This window comes from Culex pipiens, chromosome 3 (genome assembly GCF_016801865.2).
Source record: "Culex pipiens pallens isolate TS chromosome 3, TS_CPP_V2, whole genome shotgun sequence".
In the NCBI taxonomy this organism is placed as follows: Eukaryota; Metazoa; Arthropoda; class Insecta; order Diptera; family Culicidae; genus Culex; species Culex pipiens.
The window spans coordinates 166599072-166622306 of record NC_068939.1 but is presented as its reverse complement, the minus strand read 5'-3'; the positions used below and the strand labels follow the sequence as shown (position 1 = coordinate 166622306).

General features: G+C 36.6%; 1 protein-coding gene across 14 annotated transcripts in view; it reads right to left on the bottom strand.

Moving 5' to 3' along the window:
* The window catches only part of LOC120419452 (uncharacterized), a 96691-nt gene that overhangs the window by 45633 nt on the left and 27823 nt on the right, over window positions 1-23235 (bottom strand). For 4 of the 14 annotated variants that reach the window (XM_052710251.1, XM_039582173.2, XM_052710253.1 and 1 more), the window contains exons 2-3: window positions 7943-8074; window positions 4152-5632 (exon numbers count right to left, since the gene is read on the bottom strand). In XM_052710251.1, the coding sequence (XP_052566211.1) occupies window positions 4152-5632; window positions 7943-7946 (1485 nt within the window). In that variant the 5' untranslated portion in view covers window positions 7947-8074. Of the gene's footprint in view, window positions 1-4151; window positions 6449-6858; window positions 7736-7942; window positions 8075-23235 lie in introns of those variants that run through there. The other 10 variants (XR_008212486.1, XR_005605731.2, XM_039582181.2 and 7 more) reach the window with 7 other exon arrangements.

The following is a 23235-nucleotide window of genomic DNA, read 5'->3' as shown; positions in this document are numbered from 1 at the left end:
TGATTTGCATGCTTTTGCATGCGATTTTACCATCGGATTTTTTGCTGTGTTCATACAATTTTGCGGGCTGGTGACATACAAAGTGAGTATGTGAATATTCGATAATCTGTATCTCGAGAAGGGTATCGATCTAATCGGTTTGGTGGCTTCAGCAAAGTTGTAGATTTTTTTTAATGACAGGCGTAGTCGATGTCGTATTTTTTTTTTTTTGCTGATTCGACTGAGATAAGTCATAGATAGGTCCTACGTTCAGCCAGTCATAATTCCGGATCAATAAAAAAAATCTTATTTTTGAATATTTTCAATGAAAAATTCTTGGTAAACAGAATTCTAAAAAAACTATCAAAAAAACTCTAGATCATCAAGTTGGTCCATGTTGCGTTTCGTGAAATTTTTGAAAAAATACGCTAAGAAACCGAAAAATCTGACTGGAAAGCAATAACCCCACCGATCAGCAAGCCCGGAAATCCGAAAACGTCAGAGCCTGCTACTGCACCATGTAATTACCCGTACGCCGCCGCCTACGTGACTCAATTTCCGAGGTTACGTCGCGAATCTGTACTGAGTATAGCTGTGCCCTCTTCGAGAGCAAGCGGTCAATTTGTCCGCGGACCAACGAAAGGCCCTTGTATGGAAAAGTGTTCGGCATTGAGGCTCCCATAAAATTTAATTACCCCCTCCCAGCATCAGTAGCATTTTGTACGACGTCTACAACTCTTTGTAGAGTTTTTTGTTGTTGTGTACAGTTGAGAGCCTGCGGATGTAGCAAAGTGAGTACAAAACACCAGCGGATCGATTCGTTGTAGTCGTTAGTCGCAGGTTGGACACCTCTTTATTCGCTCACCTAGTGAAAAGAGCTAAAATTTTAGGGTTTTGGAGGAGTTTTTCAGAGAATTTGAAGTTTTGCGCAAAAAACACCACTCGAATCGAACTCAACCGAGAACCAAGCCCCAGCATGGGCGCATAATTCGGACCGGTTTTACCTGTGGCCAAGAGGCGCCCTGGCAAACCACACTTGATCCCACCACCGCCGACTGACTGACTGACTGGTATTCGAGGGAAACATACCACAACAGACCTCTAAGGTTGGTTTTCGTGTAGGTTTTACCTGTTTTTGTCGACTTTTTCAAATATAGACAAGGTATCATTTACCACCACCGTGCTGCTGCTGACTTTAAAGAACCAAAACCTAAACCAAATGGATTCGAGTATTGTGGAAGCCTCTGTAGAGAGAGAGAGGACGTGCTTTGGGCTAGGTCAGGGTAGAAATCATGATTAGTCGGTATAATAAACCGAATGGAAATCGAACCCCGACTCTAATCTGTGTGTTGATATTTTAGTTTTTATTATATAAACCAAACGCTTCGTTCCGGTAAAGCTCTGGGGGAGGCATTGGTTGGATCAAAATTGCGAGATTTTATAGCGATGAATCATCATCTTGAATGTGAGTTTCGTAAAATATTGAGGATTGTTTCGTGCTTGTTTTGGTCAACGATATGAAACATAAATTTCATTAGATTTTTTTTTTCAATAAGATGCCATGAAACTGAAAGATAGTTTTGATTTTATAATTTTGAACATATGATCAAAAGACCGTAAAATTCCACAAAAGTTGTATTTTTACATTATAAATCGAACAAATAGTTTTCGAGATATCGTCAGATCGACATTGCCATGCAATATCGCAGCAAGTCACTTTTTGACGTTCCGGGAAAAAACACGTTGTAATATTTGACCCTGAATAAACAAAAAATAGAACACACAATGTAAACAATAACAAACACGTTTTGTTTGGTTGACCATTCTGTGCATTATCCCGAATTTTGGTAGAATTTGGTTGCCGGAAACCCGAGTTAAAAATTACGAATGTTTACGGTAATCGGAAAACCAAGCTTCATATAAAAAGTTGGTGGTTTCTTATGTGAGCAATTCTCTACGGAATCGGTCTTTTTTCTTAAATTTTAATTTTTGTATTTTTTAATCCGACTGAAACCTCTTTGGTGCCTTCGGTATGCCCAAAGAAGCCATTTTGCATCATTAGTTTGTCCATATAATTTTCCATACAAATTTGGCAGCTGGCCATACAAAAATGATATGTAAAAATTCAAAAATCTGTATCTTTTGAAGGAATTTTTTGATCGATTTGGTGTCTTCGGCAAAGTTGTAGGTATGGATATGGACTACACTGAAAAAAAGTGATACACGGTAAAAAATTTTTGGTGATTTTTTATTTAACTTTTTGTCACTAAAACTTGATTTGCAAAAAAACACTATTTTTAATTTTTTTTATTTTTTGATATGTTTTAGAGGACATAAAATGCCAACTTTTCAGAAATTTCCAGGTTGTGCAAAAAATCTTTGAGCGAGTTATGAATTTTTGAATCAATACTGTTTTTTTCAAAAAATCGAAAAATTGGTCGCAAAAAAAATTTGCAATCAAAAAGTACTTTAGTGAAATTTTGATAAAGTGCACCGTTTTCAAGTTTAATCCATTTTTAGGTGACTTTTTAAAAAATAGTCGCAGTTTTTCATTTTTAAAAATTAGTGCACATGTTTGCACACTTTTGAAAAAAAATATTTTTGAAAAGCTGAGAAAATTCTCTATATTTTGCTTCTCCGGACTTTGTTGATACGACCTTTAGTTGCTGAGATATTGCAATGCAAAGGTTTAAAAACAGGAAAATTGATGTTTTCTAAGTCTCACCCAAGCAGCCCACCATTTTTCAATGTCGATATCTCAGCAACTAATGGTCCGATTTTCAATGTTAAAATATGAAACATTTGTGAAATTTTCCGATCTTTTCGAAAACAATATTTTAAAAATTTTCAAATTAAGACTAACATTTTAAAAGGGCGTAATATTGAATGTTTGGCTCTTTTGAAATGTTAGTCTTGATTTGAAAATTTTGAAAATATTTTTTTCGAAAACATCGGAAAATTTCACGAATGTTTCATATTTTAATATTGAAAATCGGACCATTAGTTGCTGAGATATCGACATTAGAAAATGATGTGTTGTTTGGGTGGGACTTAGAAAACATCAATTTTCCTGTTTTTAAACCTTTGCATGGCAATATCTCAGCAACTAAGGGTCGTATCAACAAAGTCCGAAGAAGCAAAATATAGAGAATTTTCTCAGCTTTTCAAAAATATTTTTTTCAAAAGTGGGCAAACATGTGCACTAATTTAAAAAAATGAAAAACTGCGACTATTTTCAAAAAAGTCACCTAAAAATGGATTTAACTTGAAAACGGTGCACTTTATCAAAATTTCACTAAAGTACTTTTTGATTGCAAATTTGATTTTACATCGAAAAATGAAGTTGAAAAATTTTTGCGACCAATTTTTCGATTTTTTGAAAAAATCAGTATTGATTCAAAAATTCATAACTCGCTCAAAGATTTTTTGCACAACCTGGAAATTTCTGAAAAGTTGGCATTTTATGTCCTCTAAAACATATCAAAAAATAAAAAAAAATTAAAAATAGTGTTTTTTTGCAAATCAAGTTTTAGTGACAAAAAGTTAAATCAAAAATCACCAAAATTTTTTCTACCGTGTATCGCTTTTTTTTCAGTGTAGTCCATATCCATACCTACAACTTTGCCGAAGACACCAAATCGATCAAAAAATTCCTTCAAAAGATACAGATTTTTGAATTTTCACATATCATTTTTGTATGGCCAGCTGCCAAATTTGTATGGAAAATTATATGGACAAACTAATGATGCAAAATGGCTTCTTTGGGCATACCGAAGGCACCAAAAAAGTTTCAGTCGGATTAAAAAATACAAAAAAAAATCGAATGACCGAAATCTGAGAGAATTGCTCATGTAAACAAGGTTTTATCTCATACACGTTTGACAGTTGAGATTTAAAAAGTTTTAACCAGCTTCAAGGAGCACTACAGGAAACACCACAAACATGGAAGTGGCCAAGCCTACTTCGTAGAGTTTACCGCAAAGATGTTTCGTTGAAGCTCGGGAAAGTTACTTATTTATGTGGGATTTCCAATTTTTGGAAGATTACTTATTGAAAACTATTCTCGACAAAAAAAAAAACCTAAATATGAATAGATATATCATTTTCTAGACAGAACAGAGAAAGAAGAGCCAGCCCTCAATACAACTACAAGTTCTAAATCTCAGACTCACCTGCACCTTCACCGGCTCCTTGGCGCGCTCGCGGGGCGGCGCCTTCTCCGGGCACTTCTCGAAGATGAGCACCCGCTCGGCGACCGACCCGCGCGACAGGAACGGCCTGATCGGGCTCGGAATGGTTTTGGCCTGGAAGTCCTCCTTCTTGTCCTGCTGGCCTCCCCGGCCAAAGTCCTTGGGCAGTCTTGTGGTTGCGACGTTGCGGGTAAAGTTGGTGGAGAGCTTCTGCTGCTCGTGGATCTGGTGCAGGCTCATAATCGGGATGTGGTTCGGCTTCATCGGGACGCCGTTCCAGTGCTTGACGCCGGCGGCGTTTCCGCCCGCGTTGTTCTGGCCGTCGGCGGCACCGACGGTGGTGCCATTGCCGTTGATGCCGTTCCCGTTGGCCATTAGGGTTGACGAGGTCACCATGTCTGCGCCGGGACTGCTACTGCTGTAGCCGTAGTCGGGTACGTCTCCGCGGTCGGGGACCAGCGTCGAGGTGATCACCTCCGGAAGTAGTCCGTCAGTGTTGTTCAGTACGGTGCCCGTTTTGAGTGCGTTTATCAGACGTTCCTCCTCCCGGGACACTTCATCCATAAGCTCCGCGGTGTTTTTGGAGATGAGAGAGCTGTTAAGGCCACTGTTACTACTAATATTACTACTACTGCTTCCGGGACCGCTTCTGGGAGCTGACGAACTGTGGTGATGGTTTTGCTGTGGTTGTTGTTGTTGTTGGGGTTGCTGGCCTGGAGTCTTCACTACACGATTCTTGAGCGGCCAGCTAGGAACATGGTTAAGCAGATGTTCCGGTTTCACCGGAGTCTGTGGTTTTTCACGGGGTTTCTCGACGACGATCGTATCCTTTAGCACATCCGGTACATTGTTCTTGTCCAAGGTCCCGAGATTGTTGTTGTTATTGTTGTTCACTACCTGTTTCACGCCGGGTCGGATAAAGTTTGGCTTGTTGACCGGCGAGGTGTTGAGGCTGCTTTGAGCACCGTTCTGTTCGAACTTTTGTAGCACACTCTTGATGGCGGAACCGGCGGCGGCTGTCCGTCCGGCTACGGGCGATCGCTGCTTCTGGGCGGCGATCCGAGCTTTGTCTTCGTTGACGAACGAACTGACCAGCTGCTCGAGGCTGTTGTTGGACAGTTCGGGTGCTTGCGCGAGTAGCTTTGCTACACCGGAAGTAGACGCGGAAGCGGCACCTGCTGGCGATGCTGTCGGCGATGGCGCTACCGAGGATGTCGGGCTCAACGTCCGGCTAAACGCATCCTCGCCGTCCACGGTCGGCAGTTGGCAGTTGAGGATCTCAGTTGGCGCGAGGCCACGAGCCTTCCATGTCTGGTAGATCGCTTCGGCGTGATCGGAAATCTGCTTCGCGATCGCGTCAAGGTCTTCCTGTTGTTGTTGCTGATGTTGCTGTTGATGTTGCTGCTGCCCTTCGACGAAACTGCGTACCGTCGAAGAAGGCGACGAAGCAGACGACTGCTTCGCTGCGGTCGCCATGGTAATCCGATTTGCGCGTTTTCGTGACGTCACACAATTTTCGTGCCAATTTTCACGCACAGTTCACGAATCATAGATTTGTTTCACACATTGAACACAGATTTTGATATTTTTTCCCAATTTAAAACGAAACGAAATAGAGAGAGATTATTAGGTTTTGAGCTTCGCCGGTCACACGTGCATTCCAAAACATGAGCATAAATATTTTGGTGTTTTCCTTGGTTCACATTAATCACAACAAATAGATGACGCACATGAGCGAGTGACACATAGAGAACACAATCCTTCTTTACTTTCTCCCCCTTCTTTCTTTTTTTGCGGCAGCTATTTTACAAATATTTTCCTATGATTACAATACTTTTCTTACACATCATATTATTCCACAATCAAGGTTGGCGCTGCTGCTGTTTCGGGATGCACTGCACACAAACACACGAGCAGCAGCAACGGCACACGCACACAACACACACTGGTAACGATGGTGATTGCGCGCGATGAGTGTGATTGCGTGTGTATTGGTGTGTTTACTGATTCGCTTGGTTCTTCATCTGGAATGCAGCGGCAGCAGCGTCGCTATTGGTTGTGATGATGACGACGACGACGACGACGCAGACGCCTTTGTGACGTCACGTCGCCCACAGCAAACACACACGCACGCACACATATGTATAATTTTGTTGTTGTTGTTTCGATTTTGGTTGTTCACTTTTTTTTTGTGCACTGATCTGATATTTTCAACTTTTTTAGATTTTTTTCCAAGCGAATTATTCCTTGCTAGTTTGTATTCTTTCCCAAAACACTAGCTTTTTCGTAGAATCACACACGCACACATAAACAAAAAAGAGAAAGATAGAAGCAAAAACACGCACAAAGACAAACACACACACACAAGTTAGTCAGGTGAGTGAGCGTGATTGTATGTAAGAGAGAGCTGTTGCGCTCACAAATACAAGCGCGCGCGATTCACAATGATCTCGGTGGGAGAGAACAATATCGCGCGCAGTAGGCGCGCTCTCTCGCATTATGAATCAGGTGAGCGGATATCAGCGGCACACACGCACGGTGAGTGTGAGAGAGGAGGATGGCGATCGGTTTACAGCGGAGAGCGGTTTGTGAGATTTGGTTAGTGTTATTTACACTGAAGTGTTAGTAGGTGTTAGGATTTGTTATTTTTTCTTGTGGTTTCCTGTGGCAGGGCAAACAGTTTCATTACCGATTGCTTTCGGGGTGATTTTTTGGGTTTATAACATTGATTTTTTTGCTGGGGGATGTTATTTCATTAGTTTTCCTTTTTTTTTTGGTTCGCACTTTTGGTTTTTGGTAAATTTTAAGGGTACACGAACGATTGGTCACCGGTTTGAATTATTTGGTTTTATTTGTTTTAAAAGGTTGCTACTACTGGTTTGTTTTTTTTTTTTGGTATTGGTTGGTGAAGGAAAGGTGGGTCTAAACACATCACATTACACAGTGTAACGTTTGCAAGCGACACCAGTATCGAACTCACTTATCGAGAACAAGTTTTGATAATAGAAATTGAATGCCTCATTCATTGAGGAGGATGTTTGGTTTGCTTTGGGTTCAGTGTGAACTAGAAAAAAAAACTTTCGAGATCCCCGATCGAACAAGGTCGATACGTTCTTCACTTTTCATCGAATCTTCTTGCCGCCGCGCGCATCATCTTATTCTGCGACTTGACGACGAACGTTGCACAGCAGCACACGAGGTGCCGCCACTTTCTCGAGATTTCTAATTTTAGAACCGCACTTCTTTTTCGGTTTCGATGGGGAAAAACTCGAACCACACACCCCAACCCGAAAATGAATGAGATTTTTCTTCACCGCGCGGAAAATCTTTCCCCTTTGCACTTTTTTCTTCACTTTGTAGCCATTATTCAGGGTGGCGCTTTTGAGACTTTTTTTTCACTTGCAATTTTCCGCAAGTTTCACTAATTGACCACCAGAAGGCGCACGCGCACGAATCACTTTGGGACCGCCACGCGCAATACTTAAAGCCACACACGTCCTACGAGTTGAATCGTTCTCTCGCGACTGAGCTAATCCGCTGCGATTCCCAAACTGTGTTTGCTGGGCCTCTCCCAAACTCACAATATTCACCGCCCTCTCTCTCTCACTCACACCGCGTGCCGACGATCACGGCGAGATAAATCTCCGTCCGCGCTGATCTTCACCACACGAAACGCGCAATACTGGTGTTACGAGCACACCAACACACAAGTAGGCTGATGTTCTAGGCAGCGCCTACTAGATGGTGACGATCGCGGGATTAGACACACGTACCCATTGGGGGTGCTATTTGAAGAGAGAGACCCGTACACGTCACGGGTTGCTGCGTCGTGAAGTTGGTGTTGTTCTGCGCGGCGTGGTCCAAAGTGTTGACTTCGCCGAACTTCGCCGCGGGTATATTTAGAACTGAAAGAACAAGAGGAAAACCCCGAGATTAGTACTGGACGCGTGTGCGTGAGTATTACGCAAGTGTGTGTGTGTGCATGTGCGCGGGTATGTGTGTACATGAAAACGAGGAAGGGTCGTCGCCGATGGACGGACGGTTGTTGTTAATGGTTCGAGTTATTTGAAAATTGTTTTATTTTCGTTTTCGTTTGCCCAGCATCAGAATCTAGCCGGCTAGCTCTCGTGGCGGCGTGTTCTGACCTGGGCGACTCTGTAATGTTATTATGGTGTTTGGTTCGGTTGATACCAGAGGTTATGGATCCAATCATTTACTCGAGAGTTCAGTTCAGTGGTCAACTGGCCCCGGGCAGGCAGTTATGGCCGGTGTAGGTATCTCTGTGTTGGTCAGTTCATATTGGATGAAGTGCAGACTAATGATATTACGCAAGAACCGTGGTTTATAATTGTAATGGAATAATTAAGCTAGCAGATTGGACGAAAGCTTTAAAAATCAATCAAGATAATGTTTCAAAACTTCTATAATATCACAATTTAAAAACTTTCTTTATAAAGAAAGTTTTGATTATCAAATTATGAAAATAGTTTCGTTTCAAATTTCAGGTTTTTGACCTCTAATAGGATCCCTAGAAACTTGAAACGATCCAAACGAATCTTAAAATGTGTAATTCAAGATGGCGGCCAATATGACTGCCACTCAAATTTAATTTTAAATTTAAATTGTAGTTACCAAGCCAAAATTTGTCAAATTTGATATATTTCAGTAATTGATGCATTTCACAATCCCCCAGAAATATTTGAACTATTCGACCAGTGCCAACTTGGATTGAACACAATCTCAAACTACTTTTTAGGAATGTTTGACATAATTTCGAATATTAAAAATAATATGACGTAGGGTAGTATTTCTGAACTAGGGCAGCGAATAACCAAGAAGGTTATCGCAGCCAGAAATAAATGAATGAATAATTTCCATAAGGCTTTTAAATTTTCTTTTGCATGCCCCAATTTTTTCCTCAAACGTGAAATTACTAAATCTTCATTTTATTTTTGATATTTTTTTGAATTATTACAGGATTTTGATTTTGAGTTGAACTTTAAAATTTTAAAATGTAACATAAGATTATATTTGAAATACAACAAAAACAAGCCACTTAAAATTCAATTTTGGTATCTTTCCATATAAAAGTGCCATGAGCGGTTAAAATCGGTATCTATTTTTTTTTAATAATCGGTTTCGTCTCTTCAGCAAAATTGTAGGTATTGATGAGAATTCTAGGAAAAACTTAAGTGTAAAAATATCCCCCTTTTTACTCAAACGGAATTGCGCAAAATATATTTTTTATGTTTTTGATTACTAAGGATTAGGGTTTCTGAAATTTCACGTTTTCGCGGACAGCCTGAAATTCGCGAAATTTGTATTTTTCCGCGAATGATAAAGTGAAACTTTCTCAAAATATTTTATCAAACTCAAAAAGGAATAAAAATAATTCATAGAACTACTGTAGAATTAAGCAAGTGAATACCCTTGTTCAATTACTAATAAAGGGTTAGTAAATTTTGATGATTTCCGGGCGGTGTGAAATTTTTTAAATTTATAAATTTTCTCAAATCATTTTTTTTCTTCAAATAACATCAATATTTCAACCATAAAGACTATTTGAGTAAATGTTATAAGATTTCAATTGAAAAGCTTGATATGAACCATTTGAAGAATTATTTAGATTTTTCAGTTTTTTTAAGAACTAACAAAATTTAGTAATATTTTTTTCGAAAGTAGTAAAAATTTTACTACTATTTAATTTAAAATGTAAAATTTCATAAGAAATTAAAAGAAATAAGCTTTGTTTTATCACCTTTTAAAAACATTTCCGATTTTTTTTCTAAGTTCTGTTTAATTTTAACTATATTTGATTATTTGGGTGGATGATTCCCGTGAAAGTTGAAAAATGCCATCTTTTTTTTGTTTTTTGTTCTCATTTTTAATAAAAATTTCGATTTGGTACAAGTTATATTATTTTTGTCTATTGATTTCAAAGTTGAAAAGAGAGATGAAATCCTTAAAAAATATTTTGAATGGGCTAAATGTCGAAGAAAATTCAAACTATTTCACTCATTTTGGCTGAACAAGATTGTTGAATCTTGATTTGATATGAAATTCAATACAATGTAAACTGATAAAACAGAAGCAAATTAACGAAAACGTTTTTGCTTTAGTCGAATATAAAAAAAATAGTTCAACCAATGATAATACGCATGCAGCATGCCCTACATTTTCTTTTAAAATATAAAAAGAGCTCATCCATAAACCGGGTGAAAACTTTTTTGAAAATTATGAGATTTTTTTTGTGTCACTTTCAAATTTAGTGAAGATTATTTTAGTTTATTGAAGAATAATATATAATGAAGCATAAAAAGTAGTTTCTGTGATTTGAAGTCAAACGTTGTTTGTTGCTTTATCACATGAAGAATCAATTAAAATCAACAAGAACCCCATTTTTGTTCTCATGTTTTATATGCCTAAAAGTGATTGTTTGCCTAATAAATTACTCTTTTCCAGTAGAAGTAATAATCAAGGTTGACCAACTAAAATTCCTGTAAATTTATATTATTATTTTTAAAATATAGAATTACTTAAAATAAGAAAGATATGGAAATTTTAAAAATATGTTAGGTTTCAAATATCTAAGACATTTATACATTATAAAACTAGAAAAAAATATTCCTAAATCCCAATTCCCAAAATTTATACATTATAAAACTAAAAAAAATGTCATTTTTTCTCATGAATTTTGGCCATTGCAAATAATTTTCAAGGTTTATTAAGGACTAAAATTGAAATTTACATTGAAAAAACTTCTAAAATCTATTGTGGATTATTCACAAAACGTTGTTTAATGCATTTTGTGATTCTTTTTGTTGCGAAATTTCGAAAAATAGGCTTGACAGTTATTTTTTTAACGATTTGAAAAAAAATCACATATTTAAAAAAAAACGGAAATTCTCATTATCTTCCGGAAAATATTTGATAAACTGAAAAAATATGATTAAACTAAATCAAAAGAAATGTTCCTCGAACTAAAATAGGTACTCAATAAAAATTTTTTGAAAATTACTATTTATCTTTAAAAAAAACCAAAGAACCCGATTTTTAATATTTGTCTTTTAAATTCCCTGTCCGTGTCATCGAAAGTATTCCTAAGCACAACAAAATGTCCCTAAATAATAACTAAATAACACACATATCCTTTCCCCTACAATGTCCCAAAACACATCACACACCATAACAAATCATTCAACCGGAGCGTTTGGAACGGTATGTCCACGCATCCTTCCTCCCATGGTGATTCTGTGAAATATGATCCGAGTACAGAATATGGCTTTGCGGTTAATGCAACGCAGTAGGTCTGACAGCTTTAATGGTCGCGTTGCATCTTTGAATGTACAGAATTTTTTTAAAAGATATAAATGATAAAAAGTTTATTTAAAAAAATGCCAGGAACTGTTCATATAGAAAATTAAGAAATCATGAAAATAAATACAAATTGTAGGAATTAAAAGAACACAAAATGAAAAAGAAAATAAAGCATTTAAATCTTAAATTAAATCTGCTGATATTAAAAAAAAAGCAGCTCACAAAAAGGCTAACGAAAATTGTAATTTAAGTTTATGTCTCGGCTCAAATAAACTTTTCCATAATTAAATAATCCGAAATGAGATTGTGTGGCAAGCACCTTGTGTTTAATCGAATCAGAACTATAATCTTGATAGTTTACATCCTGCAGTCTCAAGTTTGTTCAACCCATAAATTACGACAAACTATTTAATGTCAGCCCTGATGGGGCGGCGCCACTGCAGATGAAAATCCTGGGAGAAAATCTACCAAGGACATCTCGCCATAAAAGAGAAAAGTCACCATCATCTTCAAACGGACCATGTCAAACACAGAAAAAAAAACGGAGAATGCACATCTTCACATCGATTTGTTCTGTTCTGCTGGGGCGTATGTGTGTGCGCCACGTATGTACGTGTGACATGAGAGGATGTCTGCAGAGAATAGCTCGTTTTGGTTGTGCATTGTAGTCGTACGAAGGTTTTTGAAGTTGCAACGCTCTAAAGGCAATGTTTTGTATGACGTGTGGCAACATTGCAATTTTTTTTTAGTTTTTGTTATACCGTAAAACGGGGTGACTTTGATAGCCGGGGTGACTTTGATAGGTTTGCGATTTTTCCGCAAAATGAAGAGTACATTTAAAATACGTAAGGAATGGTTTAGAAACATACTGACCGTGGTAGAGAAGTGTTCAAAGTACCTCAAGAAGAACTTTTCTTAAATTTTTGAAAGGTTTATAAAGTTAGTTAACTATAGTTAAGAAAATGTTGATGGAAGTCATTATTTTAAACTTCTCAAAGTGTCATGATTTTCTCAATGAACATGATTTTTAATCGGAAAACGGAATGCATTTTCGGATTCTTTGGACAATTTTCCACTAGGAGAAGGTTAAATAAGTTTGTAAATAATAAATAATATGTGTTTTTGAAACACAATTAAAAAAAAATCTCCAAATTTATAGGCAATTTCAGTTGAACAAATTTCATGTAAAATGTGAAAACTTGTGATTCGTGCTTCGAATTCAGTATAAAATGCAATATAAATCGATAATTTTATAAACAAAACTAGTTTTAACAAATTCCAGGCAAAATTTCGATTTTTTAACAATTTTACCTAAAATTTATATGTATTTTGTTAAAAAGCTTATAAACTTAGTTAACTTAACATAAACATTGATTTTTTTTCTTACAAACTATATCAGCTACTTTAGTGATGGTACATTTAACGTACAAATAAAGTTTGAACATCTTAAATATGATTTTAACAAGAAAAACTATGACTATCAAAGTCACCCCGGAATTAAAACTAAGAATTTTTAACGTAACTATTTTTTCTAAACACTATTGAAAAAACTTTTTTTCCAAAATAGTGCATGGACTTTGTGTGGCCTACCCCCAAAATAATAATCTTGAGAAAAACCTTACCTGTTGGAAAATATTCTAAAAACAAATTGAAATCCTATCAAAGTCGCCCCGGTTTACGGTATTTATTTGCTTTAAAACCCAGGTTTGAGAATCTGTAAAGGTCACAAGATTAAGCACGGGAAGCTGTACAAAATGACGTCTTTAACGCAAAAACGACGTGCGTCGGCAAAGCACAACCACGACAATCTTTGAAAACAAACAATGACGGGGCATCGCCATCTCCGATCTGACGGCAACGACGACCTTGGCTGACACCGTCGAACTTTCTTCTTTTTGGCTTTGAGGGGTTACTGTCTCTGTTAAGCCATGCACAGTTCTTGACTTTTTTTTGATAAGGTCCTATAAACAAATGTAAACATTGAGTGTATCCCTTTCACACCTTATGTCAAAGTCCATCGGAGTAAGCGGGATACACTCAATGTTTACATTTGTTTATTGGACCTTATCAAAAAAAAGTCAAGAGTTGAAAACGGATATGCGACAGAGACAGGAAACGGAAACAGGAACGAATAGAAAGGGGGGAAGGTAAGTTGCACGGTCATGTAACTTTTAATAAGTATTATTAGATTTATTTTTTCAAATTTAGGTTCATACATACGCTTTTGATAATGTACAAAATTATGAAATGATATCTAAGATGATTATTTAATTTCCTTCCATCGATACAGCATTTAAAAGCCATAAAAGAAAGAAATTACATTATGAAACATATGAAAATTAATTATAAATAAGTTTGAAGCTTCCAGTGCTGATTTAGAACTTTGCTAGTGCTAGTTGCTACACGGAGAATGACTGAGTGCTCACTTTTGCGTCTTCGCTCCGTCCAATCAACCTGACGTGACCGCATGCACGGTCAATTGGTTTGAGTGAATTTAGAAATTCTATATTTGACGAGAAGCGGACGTAAATTGGGAAAGGAAGTAAACGCCACCTCCTCCCGACCCCCTCCCTTTTCGAATGTTTTGTCAGCAGCGCCACCGACGGATGGACGTCTGTCGAAATCCGGATCATGCACGTAAAACCGTTATCGCGCACGGACGTAATATTTACATGTCACGAGGAAGGGAGAGAGAAACAAAAAAGTCATAGCCGTGTGACGGCGAAGAACCGTGTCACGAAAACAAAACTCACGTCGAAATAGACAAGTGTATGGCATAACAGCTCAGGCCCAGGTTCGTCAGTAAGACAAAACATATCGGAGAGGGTAGTTTGTCAATAGTTGTACTCATCGTGACTTCAACTTTATTTTAAAACAAATCAATCGAGTAAAGCAGAATAATCTAAAATAAAATGTTTAAAAATCACCAACAAAATCCTCGTTAAACAACTGCCAAACGACCCCGCTAGAGCGGAGATCGTTCGATCGGAAGAACGCGGTTCGGTTCTTCGTGGAAATAGGGAGAAACCAAAAAAAAAAAGACGATAACCGCGCCGCAGTCGCGCCTCGAACGGAAATCATTTATCGAGAAAGCGCCCGAAAATCACCCGATCCGAGAATTGTCGTCGTCGTCGTCGTGACGGAATTCGGAACACGGATCGCGGGCGGAAAAGAACGAACAAACGAAAGAAGAAAAGTATAGACGGATAGACAGAAACGGAGGGTGTGATAAAAATAGAACACTGTTCAATCGAATTGACTAGCTTTTCGATGGGTTAAAATTTCATGGGGAGAAAATTTGATCTAATTTGTAGGTTTTTCGTCGCTTGGTTTGGGTGCGCTAGAATTAGGTTACAACTAACGCGTGTCGTTGGGTAAGTTCAAAAAGATTGAGCTGTCTCGTGGTGACAGAAATGAACAGATTATTTTTTCTGGAAACTTTGTCGATTCCCATTCCCTATGTCAAAAGAAGCTATTTTGAATCATCGATTTGGTGAAAAATAGGTACACGGAAGAACAATCCCGATTTGATTATATGACGTTTTATTACTAAAAGTTGAATTCCAAAAATATATATATTTTAAATTAACAATACTTTGGAGAATTCCCAATGAATTCCCTAAAAAAAATCAAATGTAACATCATTCAGTAATTCAAAACTTGAGGAACAAAAATAACAAAATTCTTAAATTGTCACCATCTTAAATTACAGAATATTAAACAACTTTGGATAATTTTTGAAGTCATATTTCGTAATTCGGAACCAAATGTTGGAGAGAACTTCGTACAATCGAGAATTTTAAAATTTTCATGTTATTGATTTTAGAATTTAAATTTTTTTGCAATTCTCGATTTTTTTTAACTTTCAGTGCTTGAATTTTAGAATTTCTCAATTTAGCTTTCTCGATATTTGTTATGTTTGAATATCATTTATTTTTATTTTGGAATTTTGACCTTTTGCAATTTTTTGAGTCATATTTTAGGTTAAACGTCGGATAATCGAGTACGAACTGTATTCAAATTTTAAAAGTCCACAGATTTTAGAATTTTAAAAGTTTCATGTTTATGATTTTTGAATTTTAAAACTTTTGTATTTTTTAATTCTTGTTATATTTTTTAATTTTTAGTGTCTGAATTTTAGAATTTCTGATAATAACTTTTTTGATTTTTTTTATTTTAAAATATATTTTTTTTAATTTTGAATTTAGACTTTTTGAAAGTTTGAATTGTGGAATTTTTGAATTTCAGAATTTAAAAATTTTAGAAGTTTTGAAGATTTTTAGAGTTTTTTTTAAGTTTCAATAAGGCCGATGCAAATATTTTTCAAAGTTTTTGTCCCTCAGCCCTGGCCGAGGTCGAGGGGGAACAAAATACAAAAATTTAAATAACAAGCCATAATCTCAACATTTGAATGAAAAAGGTATTTTAATATGCATTTTACACTAGTTAAGTTGTTTTGCAATCATTATTCTTCAAAATATGTTAGATTTGACGAAAACTAAAATTTCAACGAAAAAAACTTTTTTCGATACAAAAGATCGAAAAATTTCCAAAATTCAAAACATTTTTAAATCAACCCAAACATACTAAAAATTATACTCAACTCAAGGGAATGCATTTTAAATTAATTTCAGCTGATTGCACTTAAATTTCCATTGCAATTTTGAAGTTTTTTGAAAAAACAAATAATATTTTTTTGCACTCTGATTGTTCTGGGCCTAAACAATATTTTATTTTATTTTTTTGCTTTCTGGGTTTGTTAATACCCCTGCCTCAATGCGTTTCCAAAATTTCCCAAAAGGTAAAAAAATGAAATGAAAAAAATGAAGTAAAAATAATAAAAAACTTCAGATTCAGATTACTGTATTTTTTATTTTTCAATTATCATTATTTAAAGTTATTTTTGAATATTTTGAATTTTTGGTTCTTTTTGTCAGAATAAAAAAGGGGATTAAAACAGGTATATTTTGCGCTAGAGTTAAGGATGATAACCTGGTACCGAAACTTTTTGAAAAAAAGATTTAAAAAAAATATATTTTTCAATTAAGTACACCGATTTCAAAAAAATACAAAATTCAAAAATATTGTCAAACCAAATAAAAAACAAGCTTGTGCAAACAAGGTGCAAAATCCATTTAATAATTGAAATTTTTTTGATAAAGTGCTCCATTTTCAAGTTTTATAGGCAATTTTATGCGATTTTTTCAAAAATATACAGTTTTGGGCAATTTAAAAATACTTTATGAAGGAAAACCCTGCCAAAAATTTGAGGGACTCTTATTTTGACTTTGTTGATCAAACTATTGGAAACTATTGGTCTAATTTTCAGTGTTTAAAAATGAAACCTATGAAAAATTTCTTCTCTTTCCCATAAAAATAATCTCGAGATTTTGTTTAAATTATTTTTTTACGGTTTTTCCAGGTTTTTTCGAAAAAATATATTTTTGGTTCCAAATAAAATAAAAATCAAAAAAGTCAGTTTTTCCGTGTACCTTTATCTGGTAGGTCCTTCTCACAACCTACGAAAAAAAACTTTGCCGAAGACACCAAATCGATTAGAAAATCTCTTCTAAAGATACAGATTTTCAATTATTCGCATGCCCTTTTTTGAATATTTTTTATTTTTTTTTCCTGATGAAAAAGTCTGGAAATTTTTCCGTGTACCATTTTTTGCCTGAAAAGTCCTTATCATAACATACAAATTTGCCGAAGACATAATATACATTATGCTGCATTAATATACCGAATGCTGCTCGCTAACTGGGCTAAAAGAAAAAAAAAAAAAGGGGACGACCGATGCATAATTTTTTCTCAATGAAATACAAAAATAAAAGTTACTCAATTTTTTTTTGCAATGTTTACTTTTCATATTTCTCTGATTGTGACCTGAAATTTATAAAAGTTTGAAAAAGTTGTTTTATTAATTGAACTTTTGCATAAAATAATCCCTCGGTCATTTTGGGTTGTTTTGGTTTTTTGACGTTTGTCTGTTTTTTTTTTTAACTGGGCTACGGCCCTGTTATCGAGAGCCCAGTTATGCAACGCCGAGTTACCGAACAAGTACTGTAATCCGTCTCAAGATAAAGATGTTCGAATATTCACATGCCCGTTTTGTATGGAGACTTGTATGAAAAATCTTATGATGCAAAATTGCATTTTTTGACATGGGGAATGTAACACCAAGAAAAGTCGATTTGCAAAAAAGTAGAAAATAACTCGTTTAAACTTTTGTAAATTCTTATTTCCAAAGGGTCAAAAATCTCTGCAGTTTTGAAAAACATAAACATACCATCATTAATAATAAATTATGTATCCAAGTGCAATAAATCGTTGCTCAACTTGTTGATACCGTCAGGTTGCGGCGCATCCTCGGTCGACACCACCAATCCATCCATCTATCCAACGTACCTCGGAGAGCTTTACTGCGAACCTCCACGGTACCTACGCGATAAATTGGATTTCAGGTTGTAATTTATATTTGATGTAAATTTAATGATTCGATTCGTTTCGGTGTAACGAGGCACACAAATTTCACTTTACCACCAGCCATGGCTTGCAAGCCGCGCATCGCGCTGGAAGTGCCTGGTGCAAGTGTCGTGCCCCTCGCCGAAGAGAGTGTCCGCGTCCATGTTGTGGCCAAGAGAGCGAGGTGCAGGTGCACAACGTCCGCGGGGTTGGGACAAAGTTATTCCGTGCTGCAGTTATGTTGAGTGTGTGTACGGAGAGTTTGTTGAACTTTTGTGGGGGGTTTTAAATGTTGTTTAGGCTGTTAAGAAATATTTCTAAAATAGTTTAATTTAAAAAGTGTTGCAAGACCTTCAGAAGCTTCGACTATATACCGGCGAATCTTCAACCGTCCAAATTAACCTAATCTAACCCATTGTTGGCTTTATTAGTGACAATTGCGACTTGCGCGGGTTGAAAAAGTAGCCAACTAGTTGCACTTTTGGCCTTATTCGCCTCCTTTGGCTTATGTGCCAGTCTGCCGGTCTGGCGGCCAGTCAACGCGACAAGTTGCATACATATTTCAACTGGAGAGTCACTTTTAAAAAGGACTCATCATATTTTTTTCTTCAAAATTCAAAAAAATAAGTTGAATAGAAAATTCTAAAAACATGAATTGTTGATCAAATTTACGTCATTTTTAAGAAATGACCAACAGTCGTAAGTTAGCCGCCGGATGGAGATCCCACTTGCTATGGGGACATTTCGTAGAAACAGTCAGTTGGACAGACCAACGTGGCTATTTCTAGCAGTTCGTTCCGCGTGCGGCTTTTGTGGTGCTCCTCGGGATGAATTTTGCCAGGAAGAGAGCGCGAGTTGCATATATGTGCAGCGGCTGAGACTTACAACTGTCACACGTCATTTATGCATGAAAATGAAGACTCGTTTGTACCCCCCGCGCGAGGTTTGCTGCCCGTCCTCAAAACCCTAATATATCCATCATGGATGAACGAGGAGGGGTGGGGCACTTTTGATGTTTGCAGTTGTTCCTAATAGCCAGTTTTGCTCAAGTGAGTGCTAATTCTGACTGACTGCCGAAGTAACCACAAGCACTAAATTGAAGTATTTATTCAGTACTAAATCAGCACTCGAATGCTTTGAAGTAGTAAATAAGCTTTGCGAATGCCTCAAAGTACCAAAACTTTGCAGGATTACAACTGGCATTAAATCACCATTTACGACCTTGAAAATGTGCTTCAAAGCATTTGATGTTTATCAACAAAGTAACCCATCCATACGGGAAACATTTCAGCCAGTCACGATCTTATTGACTTTTATCCTTCTCCCGTTATACTGTTCCAATAGGCGTGCGTGCTAAGGCGCATTTCCCCCAGTGTGCAACAGTTTTATTTTTGCGTGAACTGGGTTCAATTCCCGCTGATTGAAGTTTTTTTTTTGTGGAAAACTGCAGCCTGTAATGAAGCCAATTTTTTTTAAACATATGCCCATAGCACAAAGGACATTATCAAAAAATCTCCGGTAAATTGAATGACTTTTCTCGCAAGCAAAAAGCTGCTTTCCGGAAGTCTGATACACTTTGTGAAATTTTGTCAACCGTGGACCAAGCACTCCTCGTCCCTATTAACCCCAAGCCTTCCGTAATTGATTGTACTGTACTTGACTGGATGGCCGCAATTTGCTGAGTGACTCGTCAATAATTTTCGTCCAACAAAATGACAACGGGTTTTTCTCATGAACCAGAAACTCGAAGCAGCAGAAATAAAGTCTTCCTTAATGTTCGATGCATCAACCACATCGATTAAAACTTTCAAAATAAACACTCATTTCAGAATACATCAGTTGGCTGGCGCGCATCCTGGAGATCGACGAGAAAAATGCAAGAATAACATCAAAGTGTCACACTCACACATGAAACGCAACAGGAGAAAAAAAAACAAAGGAGGCCCACCACCAAGTGTGTGGAGAGCAGCTAGCTGTCCTTTTTTTTCCCCCAGCCTTGACGTCGATAAAGCAGTTTTTTTTGTTCGAGCTTTCGGTGAGGCATTAAATCGGCATCACTGTGCGCTAGCCTGTCCCATTTTGAGGTCATGTCGAGGAATTTCAGGTGCTCACTTCTTAAATGATAGATTATGATGTTAGGAACAATGTTTTCTTAGACAAGAAAAAATAATAAAATACTTTCTCGCACCCCCTAGTCGATTTACTGAAAAAAGTCACTTTTTTGAACAAATTTTCTAAAATCGCTTGGAATCAGTACAAAAACTGTTTCGATCAGGTGTGTATTATCTTCAAACGATAGGTTTTTGTCCATAGATTAAGATGCACTATCAATATTGGACCAAAATTTAAGTTTTCGGACTCTCCCAGGCGGATTTGTGTCGAAAAAATCGATTTTTTTCGAATTTTTTTTCAGAAATGTTCATTTAATTTAGGGTAGCCTATTTTTCCCAGTAAAACCAATACATGCAGCTTGTAGGAAATTTAATGGCGAACATTTTTCCCTCTGAGAAAATGCAATTTCGACACTCCAGAGCCGAGATATTTGAGTTTTAGTGAGGAAAAAAGTGCCAATTTTCAAAATTTCTCAGAATTCAGAAGCAAGGCCTACTAATTACACGATGTAGCAAGCATATGTCTCAAAGGTCAGGGTATGCTTTTTATAGTAATTTTGGCCACTAAATCCGAATCTGAAATCAAATTTCATGTAAACAGTGATGTTTTGGAGCTACACCCTTTTGGAATGTTATTTGCGTGTTTAAGAGGCAGTTTTTGTAAATATTGCTCGGTTTGTTCTAGAGGTCGTATCGAGGTGCTCCGATTTCGATGAAACTTTCAGCGTTTGTTTGTCTATACATGAGATGAACTCATGCCAAATATGAGCCCTCTACGACAAAGGGAAGTGGGGTAAAACGGGCATTGAAGTTTGAGGTCCAAAAAACATAAAAAATCTTAAAATTGCTCGCATTTTAGTAAAACTCCATCAATTCCAACTCTCTTAGATGCATTCGAAAGGTCTATTGAAGCACTTCAAAATGAGCCATAGACATCCAGGATTGGTTTAACTTTTTCTCATAGCTTTGCAAATTACTGTTAAAATGGTTTTTTTTTAAACCTCAATATCTTTTTGCAACAGACTCCAACACCCATACTCTTTTAGTTCAAAAGTTTGGGAATTTCATGGACTATAAGCCTACGGTAATAACTTTTTGGCCAATCGCAGTTTATCTCATAGTTTTTCGATTTTTCTATAACAAACATTTCACAACGTTTGTTATTGTCCTGTAGGCATCCATAGCGGCACTTTTTAGTCTCACTTTTGTCATATTCGAAATCCTCGGAAAATTCAAACTTCAATGCCCGTTTTACCCCACTTCCCTTTGTCGTAGAGGGCTCATATTTGGCATGAGTTCATCTCATGTATAGACAAACAAACGCTGAAAGTTTCATCGAAATCGGAGCACCTCGATACGACCTCTAGAACAAACCGAGCAATATTTACAAAAACTGCCTCTTAAACACGCAAATAACATTCCAAAAGGGTGTAGCTCCAAAACATCACTGTTTACATGAAATTTGATTTCAGATTCGGATTTAGTGGCCAAAATTACTATAAAAAGCATACCCTGACCTTTGAGACATATGCTTGCTACATCGTGTAATTAGTAGGCCTTGCTTCTGAATTCTGAGAAATTTTGAAAATTGGCACTTTTTTCCTCACTAAAACTCAAATATCTCGGCTCTGGAGTGTCGAAATTGCATTTTCTCAGAGGGAAAAATGTTCGCCATTAAATTTCCTACAAGCTGCATGTATTGGTTTTACTGGGAAAAATAGGCTACCCTAAATTAAATGAACATTTCTGAAAAAAAATTCGAAAAAAATCGATTTTTTCGACACAAATCCGCCTGGGAGAGTCCAAAAACTTAAATTTTGGTCCAATATTGATAGTGCATCTTAATCTATGGACAAAAACCTATCGTTTGAAGATAATACACACCTGATCGAAACAGTTTTTGTATTGATTCCAAGCGATTTTAGAAAATTTGTTCAAAAAAGTGACTTTTTTCAGTAAATCGACTAGGGGGTGCGAGAAAGTATTTTATTATTTTTTCTTGTCTAAGAAAACATTGTTCCTAACATCATAATCTATCATTTAAGAAGTGAGCACCTGAAATTCCTCGACATGACCTCAAAATGGGACAGGCTACTGTGCGCCACTGGAAATATTTCTCAAGGGAAAAGTGCTGATTTAATGTTTTGAAGCATTATTTGCTGGTATTAAATGCCAATATAATGCTGATTTAATGCCGCTATTTAGTGCCTCGCGGTTACTTGGGTGTACAGTTACTGCTGCTCAGGCTTAATATGAATAAATAAAATGAATTTATTCTGCTGTTGCTTAGCATTTTAATGTTGAAAATACTCAAAACATTTAAAATATTACAAAATTTTAAGCTTCGACAAATCGACAAATTAATAGAACGAAAAAAAAACATTTCTGGCTGCACTGCGTGAAAAAATAACTCATCCGCTAGCACTGCATCCCGAAAAGCACCGCCATCATGATGTTGTTGCCCCCTCCAAAAGTCACGCAATTTTAGTTGGGGGAATGCCGGCTTGCGGTGTTGGATTTGACCTTCAAGTTTTGTCGATATATAGGATTCTCAAGCTTTGCCACAGCTTCGAGTCAAACTTTATATGGTGAGCTTGAGTCGATTTTTTTCTTTCTAAGGTAAATTTATTGATGAAAAATGCATTTATAGTTTTCCAATGCGGCAATTCAATGAAATTTTTAAATCACTAGAAAATCAGCTGTTTTCTTTTTTGCCAGTTTCAGTAATTGCTGAAACCTTAAAAAAGTTCATTTTGGTGAACGTTGACCCTTTAATTTTATTACGCCAGTTTTGGTTGGAAGTTCCATTTTCTAAGAGTACTGGCTCATTATCGAGGTATTTTCGCAAAGGTCATCTCACGGGCACAAAATGAGACGTCTTATTGTTGCGAAGGTGAAAATTTCTTCCGGTGACCTTTTGCGAGGTGTTAGACCATTGAGAAAAGTTTGCAACATGGCGAGATTTATTTGATTTATACGCGTGGGTTAAATAGGGAAATTCTTGCACTTGACTTTTGCCTGTGACGGCAGAATTTTTTACACATCTCGAGTTTTTTTTGAAAAGGTCCTATAAACAAAATTTTTAATTTTTGCTTTTTGGGTGTTTTTAGAACCGCCTTGAGTCAGGGGTATTCAAAAACACCCAAAAAGCAAAAAGTGAAAATTTTGTTTAT